General features: G+C 40.4%; 1 protein-coding gene across 1 annotated transcript; it reads left to right on the plus strand.

Moving 5' to 3' along the window:
* Window positions 1–214: 214 nt before the first annotated feature.
* On the plus strand, window positions 215–19,860 carry LOC117270969 (gamma-aminobutyric acid receptor subunit rho-1-like). The gene is made up of 9 exons (XM_033649015.2): window positions 215–263; window positions 2,136–2,242; window positions 5,106–5,173; window positions 5,263–5,486; window positions 8,430–8,512; window positions 10,731–10,871; window positions 12,535–12,687; window positions 13,912–14,108; window positions 16,440–19,860. The coding sequence occupies exons 2-9, from the start codon at window positions 2,140–2,142 to the stop codon at window positions 16,725–16,727; spliced, it is 1,257 nt and encodes a 418-aa protein (XP_033504906.2). The 5' UTR covers window positions 215–263; window positions 2,136–2,139; the 3' UTR covers window positions 16,728–19,860.
* The last annotated feature ends 722 nt before the right edge of the window (window positions 19,861–20,582 follow it).

The following is a 20,582-nucleotide window of genomic DNA, read 5'->3' on the forward strand; positions in this document are numbered from 1 at the left end:
TACCTTGGGTGATTTTGGGTATAGCACTAGATTTTCCCTCTTTCATTGTGAGTATGTTTTACAGCTGTTTATATAATGAATAAGAATGATACCATGATGTCACAGACTTCCAAAATCTTAATTCTGTTACTTTCAAGTTTACTGAGCCTGCTATGCTCCTAGAAATTGCATAATACTTGCATAAAGTCACGTAATGTTTTTCTGTCTTTCAGGTCGAAAAGAGAAATACCTCTAACAGAAGCTTCCGGTCGCAAGATTGGCAGGTATGACGCATGTGTTTTTTTTTTGTTTTTTTTTTTAGGTTTGTATTTTAGTCCAATTAGAACGATAACAGGAGCTCGAAAGAAGGATTTTATTGTGGAGATTAAATCAGCATGGACTTAGGGGCACATGGTCAACATTTTAATCGCTCTATTGTTTGCAGTATCTAGTGAGGAGGATGGGCTGCTTTTATTAAGCCCAATATAATCCATTCTTATCCCTGAGAATTAGGAAATTCACAAGATTATTCGTTTGTGCTGCATAAACTCAATAGGATGTCAGGAAGCTACAATGCACAAAATCAGAGTAGTGGGACACAGTTAGGAGTACAACCTAGAAAAGCTTATTATCAGGAAACCTCAAGAATAGTTGCTAAATAGCACACAGGTGATTTGGGAGAAGCTTGGGAGACACATCAGTAAAAATAGCTGCAAGTAGCCATAAAAATGTTCAAACATACAGGGAAATTACACTCAGAAGTCACTTTACATCTGTATAGACAAGGCTGAGTTATCAACAACTGGGCCAAGTTTGATTGTATGACAACATTTCTTGTAAGTTAATTGCATGCATTTTTAGGTCTATAGGTAACTATTGTAAACATAAAGCATCCTTATCAAAAAAAATCTTAAAACAAGATATTAAAGGATGCCAGTTAGGCTTTAAGGCTCCAAGCCTCTCCTCTTGCACTGTGTTATTTGCATGGTCTTCCCTCCAGATTGTGACCAGGCTCAATCTGCTTTGGATTTTGTCAGTCTTGTCCACATGCTAGTGAGCTGCTGTGAGGTTGGGGCCAGGTGTTGGGGTGGGGGGTGGGGGTAGGTTTGGGTTGGTTTTATAGCCAAAACAATCAATATCTTTGTTCATTATGAGCCATGTGAGAAAAACTTTCTTCATGAATTCAACATAACACAGAGTGATTGATGTACAAGTGGTCATTTTTGTGATAACAATTAGATAAAGGCAACTTTGTAGCAGAACACACATGCTGCTGGAAGGTAATTACCACATAGGGCATGACACATTAGATATTAGTACAAAGATGAAGGTGGGTTTGCGTCTCCTAGCACCAAATATCTTTCTTTCTTGCAATCAGTTGGTATGTCTTTGTCATCAAAGGGGATCAAATGTAGTTGTAGCAGTCATAATACAGACTGTCCTCATACACTGTCATATGATTTCCTATGAAAAGTAATACATCAAAATTCATATATGTCCTTTGAAATCATTAGCCAGTAATTCATTTATAACCTACGTATTGGGGAAGACTGCGATTATGTGACCAATGCACTGATGGGACTAAACAAGGAAGTGGTCCCTGAAGAAAGCAAATTGGGGTGATGGATGGGACACAAAACACAGGACTTTCACTTGGGACTTGGGACCCCAGGAGACCGGTGTCAGAACATGGTCAACATGTTTCTTTTCCTAACCCTAACCACAGTAACTTTACTTTGCCTCAATCTAACCTCTATAACTTTACATTAAGTAAGTAACTTTACCTTAAATACCTAACTTTAATATAAGAATGTAATGCTATTTGTGGGGCACTAATTTGTTAGATATCAGACGTGTGTCTGTTTTCATAGGATATCATACAAACCATTGTATGAGGATACATCGATAAGCATCAGTATGTGCAATATTTTGTAAAGACTGGATCAATTTGAGAGAAATAGCATGAAAGGTTTCCTTCAGTACTCTACAAAAGGATTGATAGAACAAACTTGGTGCACATTGTCATGGCAAATGTTAAGTGCAAAATGTGAACAGAATAATATGCTTGAATTGTTCATCTTTCTTAGTGACCTAAAACTTCTGGTGCACTGGTTAAGGGGTTAACTAATTGTTGTTTTCCAAAACATTTCCTTCAGCCCCATGATTAAAAGAAGTCCAGATATAACTAAAGCCTGGAATACAAAGTCAGAGCAGCTACTGAGGATAGACGACCATGACTTTACAATGCGACCAGGATTTGGAGGTAAGGAGGTTCATCTTTCTGAACTAAACGGAGCAGAGTTAATCACTTGTCATGCACTCAGCCAGTAGACTGTGATCTCTTTCCAAATATGCTTCAGTTTTGATTGACTCATTAGCCACATCAAGTGTTCTTTTAGACTTTATTCTAAACCCCAACCCACATCATGTGGGGGGCTGCCCATTGTTCTGACGGCTCATGACTTCGAAGCCCCAGTAGCCAAAAAATGTCCCATTCCCAGTTGGCCACAAACGTTTTGGTTGAATTTAGGCTGTGACATTGGGTGACCTAAATTCAATGTCAGGATGTCTAATGGCAATGTAAATTTGACAAAGAATATCGACAACAGATGACAATGATATTTTATTGGTTTTTAGTTGTGATCTTTAGTAACCAAAATCCAACCTCTTTCAAACGTCTCATGCCAACGTCATCTTGACGTAGAATAAAGACATTAAGTCACGAGGTATGGAGAGCAAAACCCAACATCTGCAAAATGTCATAATGTTAACATCTATACAAGCTGAAGTTTTAATGTCGTTAGGCATTTAAAACCAACCCAACCCGATTTTCGTTCCAACCAAAATGTAACGGCTATCCAACGTAAGAGTCAAAAGATACTTTTAATTTCATAAATAGCTGGGATTGGAACAAAAGCCCATTTGTCCAACAGCAAATTCTGAAAACAAACGTGCATTGTTCTGAAGTAAAGGCCTTTTCTCCAAAAATACACTACACACTGTCCCAAACAGGAGCAAATGCCTAAGTATAATAGAGAATGACATCATTGGAACTTTCCACTATAGAGACAGAGCGCAACACCTCATACTCTGAAAACCACACCGGCATAACAGGCATTACAAAGCTTAGTTAGCTGCAACCTCTACAGTTTGGATGGCCAATATTAGCAAAATGCTTGCTGCACATAAACATGCTGAGTGTCAGGATCCTACGGTTTTCCAAAACATTCCTGCCGATGCCTCACATCTTATACCCTAAAAGCTCTTAGTAATGAGTTCTTTAGCACGTTGGTAGTGCATCCCACCACAAAGCAGCTTTTAGGCTTATCTGTGCTGTTTGCTAGCAGACGTAAATGAAAAGGAGGCCCCTTCATGTGATACAAAGTCAATGGAGAGCGATGACTTATTTTCTCCTTTGCTGCACTGTCTTAGGCAAAGGCATGCCCCGCCCTAGTTGGCCTCTGATTTGCTAGTTGTTTTGGGGACACCAGCCTATTGGGCACATTGGCGTTCAATCCAGTGGGACATTTTTCAGACCTCTGGGGCTTCAGCATTATGGGCCATCGGAACCATGACATGGCACCATCATCTTATCTATACACTCATCTAAATGTGTGAGGTGAGAGCATCCAGCCCTGGCTTGTAGTGATGACATAACAGAGTAGGATTACTGTATGTCTGAGCCTTGCTGCTGTGGGCCAGTGATTAATTACCAAGCAGCTATAATATGTAGCTTTAGGTTTCAACTCCAATCTCAATCTGCCACATCCGCAGTGCTCAGAGCCAGAATCTGTGTGCTTTTTAAAGCTTCACACTACCATTTCCCCCAGAGGTCTGAAATCTCACATGGAGTGCTTGGAAAGCATTTATTCACTTAATGGCAGACTTTGATTGGTCTTCACTGTTACTAGATCGAGTCTTATTAGTCTCAGGAGGTTTCTTAGGCTGTATGAATCTCACTGCTCTCACCAGCCCCCCACATAAAACCCTAAGTGGCCATTTCCAGCACAGATGAGCCATGTGCACGCTACCTACCCAGAATAAAAAAGCAGAGGTGAAAATTTAACAAGATGCTGATAAAAAAAGCTATGTTTGTTTTGGAGTCTTTCTGCACTCTAGTGATAAGGTATACATTATACATGACTAGGAGAGTTGTTCCCTTACCCTGATGTACATCAATGCTTCATGAAACAGGTGTGTGCAGAGTAAGTTAACAGCAAACACAAACCTCTATGCTGCATCAATAGTTAAGGTTTGGTTAGGTTTGGACACAAAAATGACTTAGGATTAAGGCTTCAGTATGCGCCAAATAAAATGCCTCTCAGAGAGTCTAACTGCATGTCAAATCCTTAACCCTAACCCCTTAAATCAAACCATTGTCTTTTTTCTAAACCTAATCAAGGAGTTTCGGTGCAGCTGCTACTGTAGAACATTATTAACCATTTATTTAAAACTTAAACTTAACAAGCTATCCTTTTATCCACTGGTACGTGCGCTAATTTAGGAAATGCTCCTGTGGACCTATTTGGTCATGTGGGTTAATGGACTTGTTGTACTAGATGGAAGCACAATCAGGATTTTGACCCTGTGTGTAAATAATCTTTTAAAAAAATGCAATGATGTAATTCCATGAGTCAAGTCCTGAGAAAGGTAAGAACTTGACTTTGAATAAGGAAATAGGTTGCACTAACTAAATAGTCCTAGGCTAATTCATCAGGAGATTTCAAAGAATGCATCTGGAATTTTGATTTTTCTATTTTTAAAATCTGAAGCCCTATTAAAAAAAGGAAAAAGATGGAAAAACCCAGCATGCACTATAAAGTCAATTAGGATTAGAGTACTCACTTGCTCACTCCATTGGCTCTGTGCCATTGTTTTGGAAATCTGCACCCAACTGCTTTGATGGGGATTTGGATGAAAGAGAGCAGAAGTCATTGTTTGAAGCAAAAGGGTTAGCCTAAAAAGGAGTCACAACCCTTCAAATAAACAAGATAATCCAGACAGTTCAGAATAAGGCACCTGGGCTACATCTGCACTCCTACTGTCCTCTGATGTATTTTAATATGTTAAGCCTACAATAACTTACAGGTTAACGCATCTTTGTAAACTGCTGCATATTTCTTTAGGGCCTGCAGTCCCTGTCGGAGTGGATGTTCAGGTTGAAAGTTTGGATGCTATTTCAGAGGTCGATATGGTATGTCTGGACCAAACTATAAGTAAGAAAATGCATGTATGTTGTTAGTTGAGATAATAATGTAACAGACACGTATATTCTTGTTTAAGGATTTTACTATGACCCTGTATCTGAGGCACTATTGGAAAGATGAACGTCTGTCCTTCAAAAGCAACAACAACCTAAGCATGACCTTCGATGGCCGCCTGGTGAAGAAAATCTGGGTACCTGACATGTTTTTTGTCCACTCTAAGAGGTCCTTCACCCATGACACCACCACTGAAAACGTCATGCTGCGAGTTTACCCAGATGGCAAAGTCCTCTACAGCCTCCGGTAATTCCCCCCCAACACTTGACGTGTATGAAACAACTAGCAGTGGTTAAAGGAATACTTCACCCACAAAATTATTATTTGTATATTAGTTACTCACCCCATGTTACATTGAGTTGGTTTGTTTTTCTTGCATGCATCCACAGTGAACGGAGAATCCAAAAACTCTTGATGAATTGGAGTTAAAGGCGGACTGTGTTTAACAACAGCAAAACTGTATCAAAACATCTGTTTACAAACTCTCACACAAATCATACAGTATAATAAAAAGTTTTTTTAATCCATTCGTACACTCAGTGCTTCCCAAACACATTTATTTTTGCTGAACTCTTATTATTATACACTTATTTAATTTATATTAAATCATCTTGTGGGGCAACACCCTGTGAAAAAGGACAGTGATAGCCATTTAATTAACTCAGTCTCATTAACTGTCAATTTAGAACTTGGATGAATAATTGAGATAATAACTATAACCAAAACAACTGTATCAGTGGTCAAGACTTAAGGATTCTGGATATCAGCATATGTTGGCAGAATCATTCATTCTTGAGTATCGTGTGTGTGATGATGCAACGCAGCGACCCCTAATAATAAATTAAAATTACCACTCTTATGCAGACTGAGAAGAACTAGGTTGATTTTTGGGCACATCAGTGTCCTCTGGCTCTGATTTTAACTTTAACACCCCCCCCCGTGATACTCTGTGATTTCTTATATTATTCAAATTTGCTTAATAACACATTTTTCTGTGGTGTGACTCATTACACATATTTACTTTTGCTTTACCTGGACTTTAAATTCAAAGGTTTTGGAGAAAATGCATGTGTTTGGGAAGAACTGAGCATAGGACTGGATAAATGAGACTTTGATTATACTGCATGGGTTGTGTAACAGTTTGTAAATTGATGTTTAGTAATAGTTTTTGTTGTTGTGAAATGTGGCCCCCTTTTAATGCAATTCATCACAAATTTTCTCAGTTTTTAGATACTTTGTTCACCATGGATGTGTGCATAAAAAAACAAAGATTTCTTCACAAATTCTGTGTAACACAGGGTGAGTAATTGATATGCAAATAATCATTTTGTGTGTGTAAAGTGTTCCTTTAACTCAGCAGCAGTTTGAAGGAACAGTTCACCATTTTGGGAAATACAATTATTTGCTGTCTCCAAAAGTGATGTGTGACTATTACTACTGGAACTATGAAGCCTATCACAGCTGAAATTGGGTGAGAGGCAGGGTTCACCCTGGACACGTCACCAGACTATCACTGGGCTGACACATAGAGACAGAAAACCATTCACACTCACAGTCACACCTACGGACAATTTGGAGTCACCATTTAACCTAACCTGCATGTCTTTGTTTAGTAAAATCCTTTTCTACTTCAACTGTCATGCACTTAGCTGATAAAAATCAACATTATGTGCTTTCTTTATTAAAACTCAGAGGTATACTTTTTTTTAAACACAAAGTGTATCTCTGGACTGAACTGAGCAGTGCTGCAGGGCTGAGGTTATATCTGGGGTAACAAAAAAAATCCGACATATGTGCTCCAAATGGGATTTAAATCACTGAACTGCAGGTTATACTGAAAACATCCAACCTGAGAAATAAATCCAGTCGAAATGGAGCTGTAGACACATGGTCTTTATTCCTAAGCCATTTTCACAGAAGACATTTTTAAATGTCCCAGTAGGAAAATCACAAGTGTAAATAATCGAATGATAGCTGAATTCCACTTAGTTGCTTCAGCTCCAGGGTCCTACGTTGTTCATGTCAGTCACACTGTCATGTCTTACTGGGACACTTCAAAAGCCATTTATGTTGTCACTTAGTACATCTGTGCTTTTCCTAGTGTGACAAGCCAACATTTCTGCTATTAGAATGAGTCTTCCATGATCTCTACTCAAAACTGTGTGTACGACATTATCAAGTGTTACCTGAAAAAAACACTTGATACAAACATTAACGAAACAGTTTCACATTTTAAATTTTATTCCACTGTATTCTGTAGTACTAGATACGTAGAGGACATGTAATACTTATTAAGTGGGGCAGGTTATGATGTTAGTGGGTGTTCAGGGATGTGATTGCCGTCGGCTGTCCTGCCAAGACAAAGTGGCACCAGCTGCCACGCTACAAGATGTGTATTTAAGGGGATAACGTTCTGCCAATTAGGACCGCTAATACTGCTGAGCAAGACCTTGTAATTTTGGCGAGCGAGAGGAGGCTCAGAGCCAAGATAGTTGATTTTGTAATCCACATTACAGAGCAGGGCAGAGATTAACAGCTGGTCATCTGCCTCCTGTGCCCACACAAGCATAGTACGGCCTTCCTGACAGACTGGAACAAACCAATGCTGGTGACATTATTCACCAGCATTCACTATTTATTTGGAAATATCTGAATGTTGGCGCTAAAGGGTGATTTAAAATATATGTGACTGATAGTAGGAGCATAATGATATTTTCTTACCTGGTGAATGTCTTCTGTGTGAATGAGGGAAGAGTAGTTGATGGTAAGTGGGAGATATAAGCATACTCATCACATGGCCTGGGTTAATCTGTGTGGGGTTGGTGCTGGTTGGAGATTTTCCAGACTAAGGCAGATTGGCGAGTGAGGATGACAGTTTGTAGACCTCGCTTGCAGACCGTGTAGCCTCATCTCGTCCTATGAGCTGGATTATGTATTTTCATTTATCATCTCTGTGCTGGAAACCAAATCTCTGCTGAAACCCCTGACCCACTCAGTATTTGTCTGTGAATATGGAAGGTTAATGCTCTGCTAAAGGTTACACATGCATTATGGAACTATAATGAAAAGTCAGTGGCCACTATTTACAGTGTTTATCACCAGACAAAACAAGCATAACTAGCTGTGCTCACATGCCAAGAGTGTAACTGAAATAATTATTCATCTGGTAATATTGTTTTGTCATTGCAGGGTGACAGTCACAGCCATGTGCAGCATGGACCTGAGTCGCTTCCCTCTCGATACACAGACTTGCTCTTTGGAGATAGAGAGCTGTAAGTGACGGATGAGATCAAACTTGATGTGGTTTTTCTTCTTCTCTGCTGTTACAGTTTCCACCAACTGCATTCAGATCATTTCTGTGACTTCTGTAGAAAATCTTGTAGCAGCAGAAGCACTAAGATCTTTCTCCCTCTGTCATGTTTTCTATATTACTATGTCAACATGCTAGATTACAGGTACTGTATGCAACTTTGTACATGTATAAATCATTTTTATTGCCCATGGAGAACTAGATTGTAAAGTAACTTAAAAACTGAGAACTTCCTTGGTTGCCTAAAACAGCTAGTGTAAAGGACTAGGACCAAGATTTCTGTGAAAATCCAAAGAAATTCAATTCATCCATCCATTTTCCATAACTGCTTACCCTGTTGGTGGTCGCGGGGGGGCTGGAGCCTATCCCAGCTGACACTGGGCGAGAAGCAGGGTACACACTGGACAGGTTGCCAGACTATCACAGGGCTGACACATAGACACAGCCAACCATTCACACTCACATTCACACCAAGGGACAATTTAGAGTCACCAATTAACCTGCATGTCTTTGGACTGTAGCCGAGTACCCGGTGAAAACCCACGCTGACACAGGGAGAACATGCAAACTCCGCAACCCTCTTGCTGTGAGGCGACAATGCTAACCACTACACCACCGTGCAGCCCACAATTAAATTCAGTTCAATTCAATCTTAATTTTATTTATAAAGCCCAATGTCAAAAACACAATTTGCCTCAGAGGGCTTTACAGCAACCCTTGCAAGGGATAAGGTAAAGCCCCCCACCCCCAAAAAAACTTCAGTGGGGACAAAAAATAGACATTAACCCAGAAATCCCTTCCTGGCAGAAAGTCTTAAAGGCAACCTTCTCCCAACAGCGTGCTGCATGTCTTCTCAGCTCCGCTACTGCACAATAGTGTGCAGCTGCAGAGCTCCAGCCTCAGGCCCCATCTCTAGCATGGGGGCCTATGTCCATTGCCCGGAGTGGATATCATGTATTTATTGCACTTCTGTATCAGTAAATAACGTTCAAGTATCACTGAATTACATCATGCCAGTATAATCAATAAATAAAGCAGCCAATTGAGCGTATCTTTAATATGCTGTATCACATTTTATCATCTCCATGCCACTGTGTAAGTGTTGTAAGCTGACTAATCAGATTTGGTTTTAATGCTTTGGCTTCTAGCATATTGTTTGCCATGCTTATCGTTAATAAATAAGTGTATGATATGTTTTGATACTACTGCATTACAGGCTACAGAACAGAAAGGGTTATAGGCCACATAACTTGTGCTTTGTTTTGATTGATTCACCATCAGTAAAGTAGGTAAGGTATACTATACCTAAGACACTCAAATGCAGCTGACCTTGCTTCGTTAGATTGATTCATCATCACTAATACAGTAGGTTAAGTATACCAGAAACAAAATTCTCTAGTGCAGGGACACAGTATGGCTTAATAACAAGGCCAGTGTTGTATTTTTTTGTTCACTTAATGGCCTCAGAGAGAGGTGTCACTAATAAGAGGGATTTTCTGAAAGTTACATACAGAACCTTAAAGGAAATGATACTTATTCATGGGTGCAGATCTGATGACAAGTTTGGAGGGGAAACAATCAGTTGTGATTTTTTTTTAATTGCACGTGTGCAAATCATGCCCACAGAGCGCTTGAGATTGCCAGCATATTTCACGATTTCATAGAGGCTCATCACCATCACCAAGTCATTCAAAAAGCACTACAAAGAGAATCATATGCTTACCTTTACTGTTTATTTCTCTTAAACAGCCAGTAGTACATGGAACCAGCCATCACCCTCCTTTTCACTGCTTCGCTATTAGTTAATGCTACTTCTAGTTTCAGGGTCTCAGGCATGTTATGTCCACTCACGTTTTCATCTCTCGCCTCTCACGGATTCCCATTTCTCCTCATCATCGTCCCTTTCTCCCAGTATATAGGACTACTGTATACATTTGTTCAATTTCAATCATTTAAGCTATTTAGAATTGGGGGGGACAATTTGTGTTTTTCAGAATTTGGGGGGGACATGTCCCCCCCGTCCTCCCCGGGATCTGCACCCATGTACTTATTATATAAGACCAGAGACTGTGGAGGATGTTCTTATTGCACTTTACAGTCTTCACTCAGTTGTTATTGTTTTATTGGGGAAAACAGAATTTGTGCCACAGATACTTAGTTTTTGCTCTTTATCTCTCCAGATGCTTATACAGATGATGACCTGATGCTGTACTGGAAGGAAGGGAACAGGTCGTTAAACACAGATGAAAGAATTTCTCTCTCACAGTTCCTCATCCAGGAATTCCACACCACCACCAAGCTGGCCTTCTACAGCAGCACAGGTACTGACAGAAAGTGCAGAGCTGTCTGTTGATTTAGATCTACAGTCAGGTCCATAATTATTTGGACAATGATACAGTTGTCGTCATTTTGGCTCTGTACACCACCACAATGGGTTTTAAATGAAACAATGAATACCTGCTTAAAGTGCAGACTCTCAGCTTTCATTTAAGGCTTTTTTCAAAAATGTAGTATGAACCGTGTAGGAATGACAACCATTTCTTCACACAGTCCCCTGACTTTAAGGGCTCATAAGTATTTGGACAAACTAACATAATCATCAATTAAACAGTCAGTTTTAATACTTGGTTGCAAATCCTTTACAGTCAATGACTGCCTGAAGTGTTGGACACATAGGCATCATCAGATGCTGGGTTTCTTCCCTGGTGATGCTCTGCCAGCCCTTTACTGCAGCCGTCTGCACTTCCTGCTTGTGTTTTGGGTGTTTTGCCCTTAGTTTTGGCTTCAGCAAGAGAAACGCATGCTCAGTTGGATTCAGGTCAGATGATATGACTTGGCCATTGTAGAACATTCCACTTCTTTGCCTTAAAAATGTCTTTGGTTGCTTTTGCAGTATGCTTCAGGTCAATGTCCATCTGCACTGTGAAGCATCGTCCAATGAGTTTTGAAGCATTTGGTTGAATCTGAGCAGATAATGTAGCCCCAAACACTTCAAAATTCATCCTGCTGCTCTTCTCAGCAGTCACATCATCAATAAATACAAGAGAACCAGTTCCACTGGCAGCCATACATGGCCATGACATAACAGTACCTCCACCATGCTTCACTGATGAGGTGGTGTGCTTTGGATCATGAGCAGTTCCTTCCCTTCTTCCTTCTCTTGTCTTCTCATCATTCTGGTAGTTGATCTTTGTTTTATCTGTCCATAGTATGCTGTTCCACAACTGTACAGGCTTTTTAGATGGTTTTTGACAAACTCTAATCTGGCCTTCCATTTTTAAGGCTAACCAATGGTTTGCATCTTGTGATAAACCCTCTGTATTTATTCTAGTGAAGTCTTGTCTTGCTTACAAGAGCAGCAGGATGAAAGCTGAAGTGTTTGGGGCTATATTATCTGCTCAGATAAAAAGCAACCAAAGACATTTTTAAGGCAAAGAAGTGGAATGTTCTGCAATGGCCAAGTCATATCATCTGACCTGAATCCAACTGAGCATGCGTTTCTCTTGCTGAAGCCAAAACTGAGGGCAAAACACCCAAAACACAAGCAGGAAGTGCAGACGGCTGCAGTAAAGGGCTGGCAGAGCATCACCAGGGAAGAAACCCAGCATCTGATGATGCCTATGTGTCCAACACTTCAGGCAGTCATTGACTGTAAAGGATTTGCAACCAAGTATTAAAACTGACTGTTTAATTGATGATTATGTTAGTTTGTCCAAATACTTATGAGCCCTTAAAGTTGGGGGACTGTGTGAAGAAATGGTTGTCATTCCTACACGGTTCATACTACATTTTTGAAAAAAGCCTTAAATGAAAGCTGAGAGTCTGCACTTTAAGCAGGTATTCATTGTTTCATTTAAAACCCATTGTGGTGGTGTACAGAGCCAAAATGACAACAACTGTATCATTGTCCAAATAATTATGGACCTGACTGTACATATCTAATATCTGAGGTCTATGTGACGTCTAACATCATCTCATCTCCAGGCTGGTACAACCGTCTGTACATCAACTTCACTCTGCGGCGGCACGTCTTCTTTTTCCTGCTGCAGACCTACTTCCCAGCCACTCTGATGGTCATGCTGTCCTGGGTGTCGTTCTGGATTGACCGCAGGGCCGTCCCTGCTAGAGTGCCACTAGGTAAGAGGGCTTTGCCATTGTTAGAGAATTGGTGCATTGGTTAGCTAAGTGATTGCTCGCTTAGTTCTATCTAATCTGAACGAAATTTCACATTGTAATTTTTCTCGATGACTCAAATGAAATAAATTGAAATTTCTTTTTTCCATTTGAATGAAGAATGGTTATTTCTAAAGTAAAATTTAAAAATGTGTTTAAAAATAAGAATTACCGTCAGAATGTTGCCAAATGCATTTCACATGCAATTTATTATCATTACAGCATTATAGCACAACACATTTTCTAGGTTCTAATCCTGTGTCCCTGTGTTGATTGTTCATTTATCTTTTGTTAAATGCCAAATATGTCTCAAAAGACATTTTGCATCAAAATAAAAATAAAAAATCCTACATATTAAAATGTTATACTCTAGGTACCCCTCTAGCATGAGTTTTTAAGAGGAACAGTGATCAGTTTGTGCTGTTATGTGCAAAATACAAAATACACTAAATACACTGCCATTTTCACAGGTAATGTACAGTTTTCGCATGTTATTTACATAGTGTCTTTTCAAAATAAACTTCAACCAGCATATGTTTACCTTGTTTTTGGCTTACTTCGTTAAGTTTAGGCAACAAAAATACCTGGTTAGGTTTAAAAAAAAAGATTAGGATTTGGATTGATATAAGCACATTTGTTGACATAACGTCATATTACACATATTACATTACAAAGTTAATATAAGTCAACGTTGACTTTTGGTTTCACACAAGACACGACCACCAGTCTCCTGGGTGAAAGTCCTGTGCTGGTTTAACCCATCAGTTGCTTAGAGCATCTACTAATGATATAGCCCAGTGTGTCTCATACGGATGCTAAAGGGTGGTGCTCTGAATATCAAGTAAAGCTCCTTTAAACACACTTCAACTCCTTCTTCATTGTGACTTTAATGTTGGCAGCCCACAGCTTCCATAATCAAATGGCAGTTATAGGTGACTATTTAAACTTGATATTTTGTTGAGTCAAGTTCTGAACATATATTTTTCTTCAGCACTTGTGTCAGTCAATATTGGCACATACTTGACATCACGATTGTATTCTGAGCAAATAAGTGGAAGCAGCATGGTCTTAAACAGGGGAAAATAGTAATAATTTTCTCAGACAAATTCCCTTTATGTTTATCACTATAACTGCAACATAACATTTTAGACTGGTTTCACTTGCTCTGAAGCTGTTGTCCTTCTTTAGGTATAACTACGGTGCTCACCATGTCCACCATCATCACGGGAGTCAATGCCTCCATGCCCAGGGTCTCCTACATCAAAGCTGTGGACATTTACCTGTGGGTCAGTTTTGTCTTTGTGTTCCTGTCCGTGTTAGAGTACGCTGCAGTCAACTACCTGTCTACTCTACAAGAACGCAAGGAAAGGGCACTCCGGGAGAGGGTTAGTACCAGTCACTCATCTCCATGCTACAGATGCCAAGAGGTACATGTGCATTTACTAAAGTCATCAGTTAAAAGCAACATATATTTTTATGCTTCTGTGCCGGCAATAGCTGTCGCCAGAGGTATTATGTTTTCGGGTTCTCCGGGTGTATGTACATACATCCCATCCTTGTGAACTTGGACTCAACAATGAACTAATTAGTTTTTAATGGTCAAAGGTCAAGGTCACTGTGACGTTGTCTTTCTTATTCTCTTGTACTCATGAACTCGTTATCTCAAGAATGCCTTGAGGGAATTTTCAAATTTGGCACAAAGGTTGACTTGAATTCAAGGATGAACTGTTCAGATTTTGGTGGTCAAAGATCAAGGTCACTGTGACCTTGCATCTGTCTCATTTTCATGAACATAAACTCTCAAGAACAGCTTGAGGGATTTTTTTTTTAAATTTGGCACAAACTTTCACTTGGACTCAATGATGAACCAACTTGATTTTTGTAGTCAAAGGTCAAGGACTATGTGACCTCATCTGTCTCATTCATGTGAACACAATATCTCAAGGGCACCCCTGAGGGAATTTTTCCAAGTTCAACACTTGAACTGAAGAACAACCTGATTAGAATTTGGTGGTCAAAGGTCAAGGTCAGTCTGACCACACAAATATGTTTCTGGCCATAATTCAAGAATTACACATGCAAATCATGACAAAACTTCACACAAATATCAAATAGGATAAAATAATGAAGTGATGACTTTTTATATCCAAAAGGTCAAAGGTCAGCTTCACTGTGACATCATCATCTTCTGAAAAAACACTTTTCTGGCCGTTAGTCATATATCAGGAACAGAGGGGAAAATATTTGGTTAGATACTGAATTGGTGACACTAATCGTGGGTGTCCACCTTGAAAATGTGCTGATTATATAGATCGACTGTGCTGCCAGCTGGAAAATGGGTGCAAAGCATCCATGTTTTCACAGACATGGATGTAAACTGTAAGAAAAACTTGACTTGTGCACGGAGGCATACAACCACAGGGCGGTAATTCTAGTTTCAATAAGTTTCTGGATTTAAAAGTTGATGAGCATAAGAAACAAGTTTTTTTTTTTGTAAACATATAGGGCTCTAGTTTCCCGGCGTGGCGCAGGGTGGCGCAGGGTGGCGAACCCCACGCAGAGCTAGTTTCGAGCAGCGCAACCCGAGGCACGCTCAGTTTGGTAGTTTGGCAGACCGAGGTGCGCTGAGATGGGTGTGGCGGCGCAGCAGGGGGAGGTGTCAACAGATCCAGCTTGGCGCAGTGACAGTTTCGTGCCAAAAGGCTTCGCCAAAGGTGCGCTAAAAGCTCGCCAACTGAAACCACGTCTACTGTCAGCGCAGGGGGAGCACAGCCGGTGTAAGCCGAAGTTTGGCTGACCGGCGGACAGTGCGCACACGTCACCAAAACCTCAAAGGCAGGTTTCCAGAATATCAGGCACATTAACGATGCAATAAATAGCCACAAAAACCACTATTCAATGCAGCTATCTGCAATCAGCACATAAATGTATCTCAATATCGACTGTCCCGTCACATCTGATGTCAGATCAAAGGGGATTGGCACCGTTTGGCACGTTTGGCACGCGTAAAGGAAACCCAACCTGATTTGATTAACACAGCTGCAAACTAGTGAGTTCACATCCCTCTCAGCCAACCACAAACAGCCACAGCATCAGATAGGGAGTATATATTCAGCATCTGTCATCTTAGAAAAGTCAAAAGAAAAGAAACAGAGTGAGACTGCGAGAGAGGAAGAGAGAGCGCGCACGCGCGCACGAGAGAAACGCAACATTGATTTACAATTGTGGTGACCTCCTCCCAGGCTACCTTTGCATCATCAGCCTGTGGAGGTCTGCTCGCAGTTCCGTATATTCAGACACTGCGAGCTTGGACCTCCTGGACCAAAACATCAGTTTCCTCCTTGGAGAAGTTTGGCCATCTGACGCTGCTGCTCTCTTCTGCCATGGCGAATTGAGTAAACTCTCATTACGCCTTCGCGCGGCGCATTTAAGGGTGAGGAGAGGGGCTCATTTGAATGGTGTGATGTGAATGGGCTGTGTAAAAACCACTCCACGCCTTCTCTCCTCCCTCTTTCGGACTTGCGCAGGTAGGAGGGACGGAGGTGGGAAAGAGGAGTAGCTGCGCCAGGGCGCACGGTGTGCCACACTTACAAAATCCGCCTGGCCACACCCAGTTGGCAAAGCGCAGGTGCGCTGCGCCCCCGCCGCACCCGGTCTGCAAAACTAGAGCCCATAGTGTTTTGTACAGCCATTAAGTACTCTTTGTCTATTTGCAGCTGCCGTGTACCTGTGGTATGGCCCATCCTGGCATGATGTCAGCCAGCTACAGTGAGGTGGATGCCAACACAACAGGGAACTACGGCATGCCAGAAGAGAATGGGGTAAAGAGGGAGAGGATGCTGGTGCAGCTGGCGATGGAGACCGACCAGGTCACTGGCCATGTTGGCTCTGGCGCCTACAACAACGTCTGGATCGACACGCATGCCATAGACAAATACTCCCGGGTCATCTTTCCTGGATCTTACATCCTCTTCAACATCATCTACTGGTCTATCTACTCCTAACACAGATGGGACTCAAACCAGAGCTGTGAACACTTCTGGCAGAAGTGTGAAATATCTGCCTCCCTGCTTGTCAAAGTGAGTAACTGATGCACTTGAGTGGAGACTTGGGCACTCAGCTTGCAGAGTCAGGCTTTTGTGTCTTCAAATTTGAAAGATGGAAGATGGAACAGTCCAATCCAAAGAAAGACCAGTGTACAGTAGAGGTCTTCAGGCAGACCTGAACCCCCAAGCACATTCAACTTCCCCTCTGTCCTCAGGTCTCTGCAAACTTTTGACAGGACAGAACCTCAGGGACCTGGAACAGTCTTACAGGACCACATACAGCTGAAACTGTCTGCCAAATAAAGCACAATATTATCCAGTGTGGCTTCATCTTGATACATATTGTTTACCATGATGTGTACTTTTGGGGCGTCAAATGTTTTGTCACAGTGCCACTTTGTCTGAAAAGTTTGAATTTAAGAGGTTGTTACCAGTTATTGGTTAGAGGTTTCTCAACTGGTTCAGAGCTCAATAAATTCTTCAATCAAGGGCTTGAGACAAATAGAAGGCAATGCGTCAGTAAATTCTGAGGGGGAACTTTTTTGGTATTGGTTTATGTGCAGTTTTCTTATATATGACAGGACAGGTTCACTTTCGCAGGGCCCTGTTATAATCAACAAGCGCACTGGCAAGCGCAAAGCAGTAGGTCTAATGTGCAAGGACTGTGTGAGCATTTCCAAGATACATGACAACAGCAGCTCAACAAATGGAGAGATGCTTTTTCAGGAAATCATATTGTTGCCTGTATGGCAGAGATGTTCTGATACCATTATTTTCTTCTGAATACTGATTACTATACCTGAACCTATACCTGAACTTGTGTATGGGACGATACCAAATACCATTTCGATAACGGTGAGTTAAAAAAGAATAAAAAATAAAAATAACTGCTGTATACCGCTAACCCTGTATGGGTGTAAATAATTGCTATTATTGTTGAATGGCATGGCCTTTGTAAAACATGAACAAATACAAACATAGAATGAATGCCATAGACCTTTCTTTTATTATTGAATTTGACATTTTGCTTCTGGCTAACAAACTATTTACTGTAAATCAATTTGTCGTCACTCAAAAACAGTACTTGCCATTAGCAGCACAGCGCAACTTGTGTAGGCTACTGTTTCAAAGCGGCGAAGAACAACTGATTTTTGGGAAAACTGTCACTTTATTTCACTTAAATTTTAATAAATTACGTGGTATTGCATCGGTGCATTGCAATCCTAGCATTTTAAGCAGTATTAGAGGCATGTCCAATGCCGGTATCAATGTGGGAACAACTTTACTGGATGGTGCAATGCATCAAGATGTGAAACAGCTCCAACGTGTGCTTTCCCATCATTTCATTAGTACAACAGCCAAACAAGAAAACTGGATCTGAGCAATGAATCTGAATTGAGCACTAAAGCTTGTTGTGTGACTGTAGTCAGTGACTTACCTGTCAGTCCAAGTGAGTTCATGTTTGCGGACCAAAACTAAGAGGCAACAATGTATCATTGATATTCTTTGGTCTGGGCCAACTGAACAGAACAGAGCTGCAGTCTCAGAAAGTCACTTCATTCTAAGGAGATTACCAATGCGATTTATATTTCTATATATTTGTGATGTGTGCAGAACACTGAATTATCAAACAGTTAAGCTGAATTGACACCTATGGTGAAACTTGAAAGCATGAAATATTTCATTTCAAAAACATGCAGTTTTACAAGGACAAACTGCAGCCCAGTCGCCAGAAGATAATGATGCCATTGTACAATTCTGCAAACCACGAATATGTTATCATATGAGCGTTTTTAAAGTGACATAGTATATAACATTACTTTGTCATTGGGAGGTGGAGGGGATGATAGATGGTGTGACACCTGGGCAAGATGCCTGCCAAGCTGCAGAGCACTGCTCAAGACCAACAAACAACCAAACTGTTTTTTAGCCACCGAACATGTTTTTTTTTTTTTTTAGGAATCTGTCATTGTTTTTCTAGCAGCTTTTTGGCTACCAAATGTCTTCTTTTTAAGTAACTTGTTGTTGTTTTTCCAGAGTCGTTTAAGCCATCAAACGTGGGTGTCTTTAGCAACTTGTTCTTGTTTTTCCAGAGGCTTTTAAGCCACCCATTATGGATGTTTTCAGCAACCTGTCACTGTTTTTCCAGAGGCTTTTTGGCCACCAAGCATGTATGTTTTTAGCAACTTGTTCTTGTTTTCCCAGAGGCTTTTAAGCCACCAAGCATGGCTGGTTTTAGCAACCTGTCACTATTTTTCCAGAGGCTTCTTTAGCCACCAAACATGGGTGTTTTTTTTTATTTTTATTTAGTGAATTATCACTGTGTTTTCACACTGTGTTTTCGGATTTTTAGGCTTAGATTTTCTGTTGTGACCACTGTTTTTCCAGCGGGGATAGTGGTACAAAAAGCAGTTTGTCTTTAAAGAGACATTGCTGGGGATTGTGCCCCCAAAAGAGAGTATTTTAAGCCAAAACATGATCTTTTCCTATCCATAACCAAGTGGCTTTTGTGCCTAAACCCACCACATGTTAACCACAGCGCTGTTAAAACGTATCTTCTACGTAATAATGTGCAATGTCACATTTCCGTGGTTTGCAGACAATGGGAATATTTTTTCTGCCGATTGGGCTGTAATCTGTTATGAAAAAACATGTTCTGTAGATGATTTATAACTCAAGGTGTAGTGTGTTGCACAGCTCTTCATTTGACACAAGGTATCAGATGGACAAACCTGTAGCATCTGTTTTTATCAAAAGTTCTTTTATGTGGCTCAGATATTGTGTTGGTTATAGTGAAAAGTTTGGTAATTATTGATTAACAGAATCAAGGTGAGTTTGTGTTTAAACAGCAGCAGTTTGTGCTGTAAATCCTGTTTTTTGTTTATTTTTTTTTAAGTTAAATCTTCAGGGTGTCGTGGTTTAACGTCATTGTTTGATCAGTTGACCTTTTTTCTAGATATGCTCTGAGTTACACTCGGTAGCAGTCATAGACATCAGTGTCATTCTCATATGGAACTGGAGCTTTTTCTACTTTCATATCTCCATCTCCTCTAACTCCTCTCATCAACATAGTGACATATTAAATCATGTATTGACTCTGTGCTAAGTCAGTGTACAGAATTCTTGATTAAAATGTTTTTCTTACAGTAGTTCTTCCCAGCCTGTTTACTGCAAAAACACAATGTCTTACTAAAAATGACAAATACCATCACTGTGATGCAGGTCAGCAGAACACTGGATATGTTTGAGTCAGACGAAGTCTGTTGGATCAACAGGCTTTGAAGTTTGGTTTTGAAATGCATCATCTGTTGCTTTTATCTTATGTAATGTCTACTGTGACATCTGTTGTGGCTTATGTCAAATTTTAGACAAAGCCAAAGCAGCACACATGGTGGACAAAACTGAGAGCTTAGTAAAATCATTTTTATTGTAAATAACAAAAACAACATCCTCTATCCGCTGATGAAAAAAGAGGATTAATGGTGGAGCCATGATATAAAAAGTCTGTTAAGATACAGTTGTGATGAGAGAGATCATCATTTGGTAACTGAAGTGTAATTATTCAGCGTCTACTGTTTGCTATGTGCCGATTGCTATCTTAGTGGTTACATTTGAACGTCTTAAGTGTTCTTCTTAATAGATCATTTTTTGGTTTATTATACCTTCGGTCTTATTATTGGAGTTGTGGCCATTCCATGTTATTTTGTTTGCCCCTGCCCATCAGACAGCCTGAGTCCACAACTGTTCAGAGCTGCTGTTGTCAGCCTCCTTCGTATTTTCTTCCTCTTAAGCTTTTTTTTTTGATACCCACAG

Source organism: Epinephelus lanceolatus, chromosome 13 (assembly GCF_041903045.1).
Source record: "Epinephelus lanceolatus isolate andai-2023 chromosome 13, ASM4190304v1, whole genome shotgun sequence".
NCBI lineage: Eukaryota > Metazoa > Chordata > Actinopteri > Perciformes > Serranidae > Epinephelus > Epinephelus lanceolatus.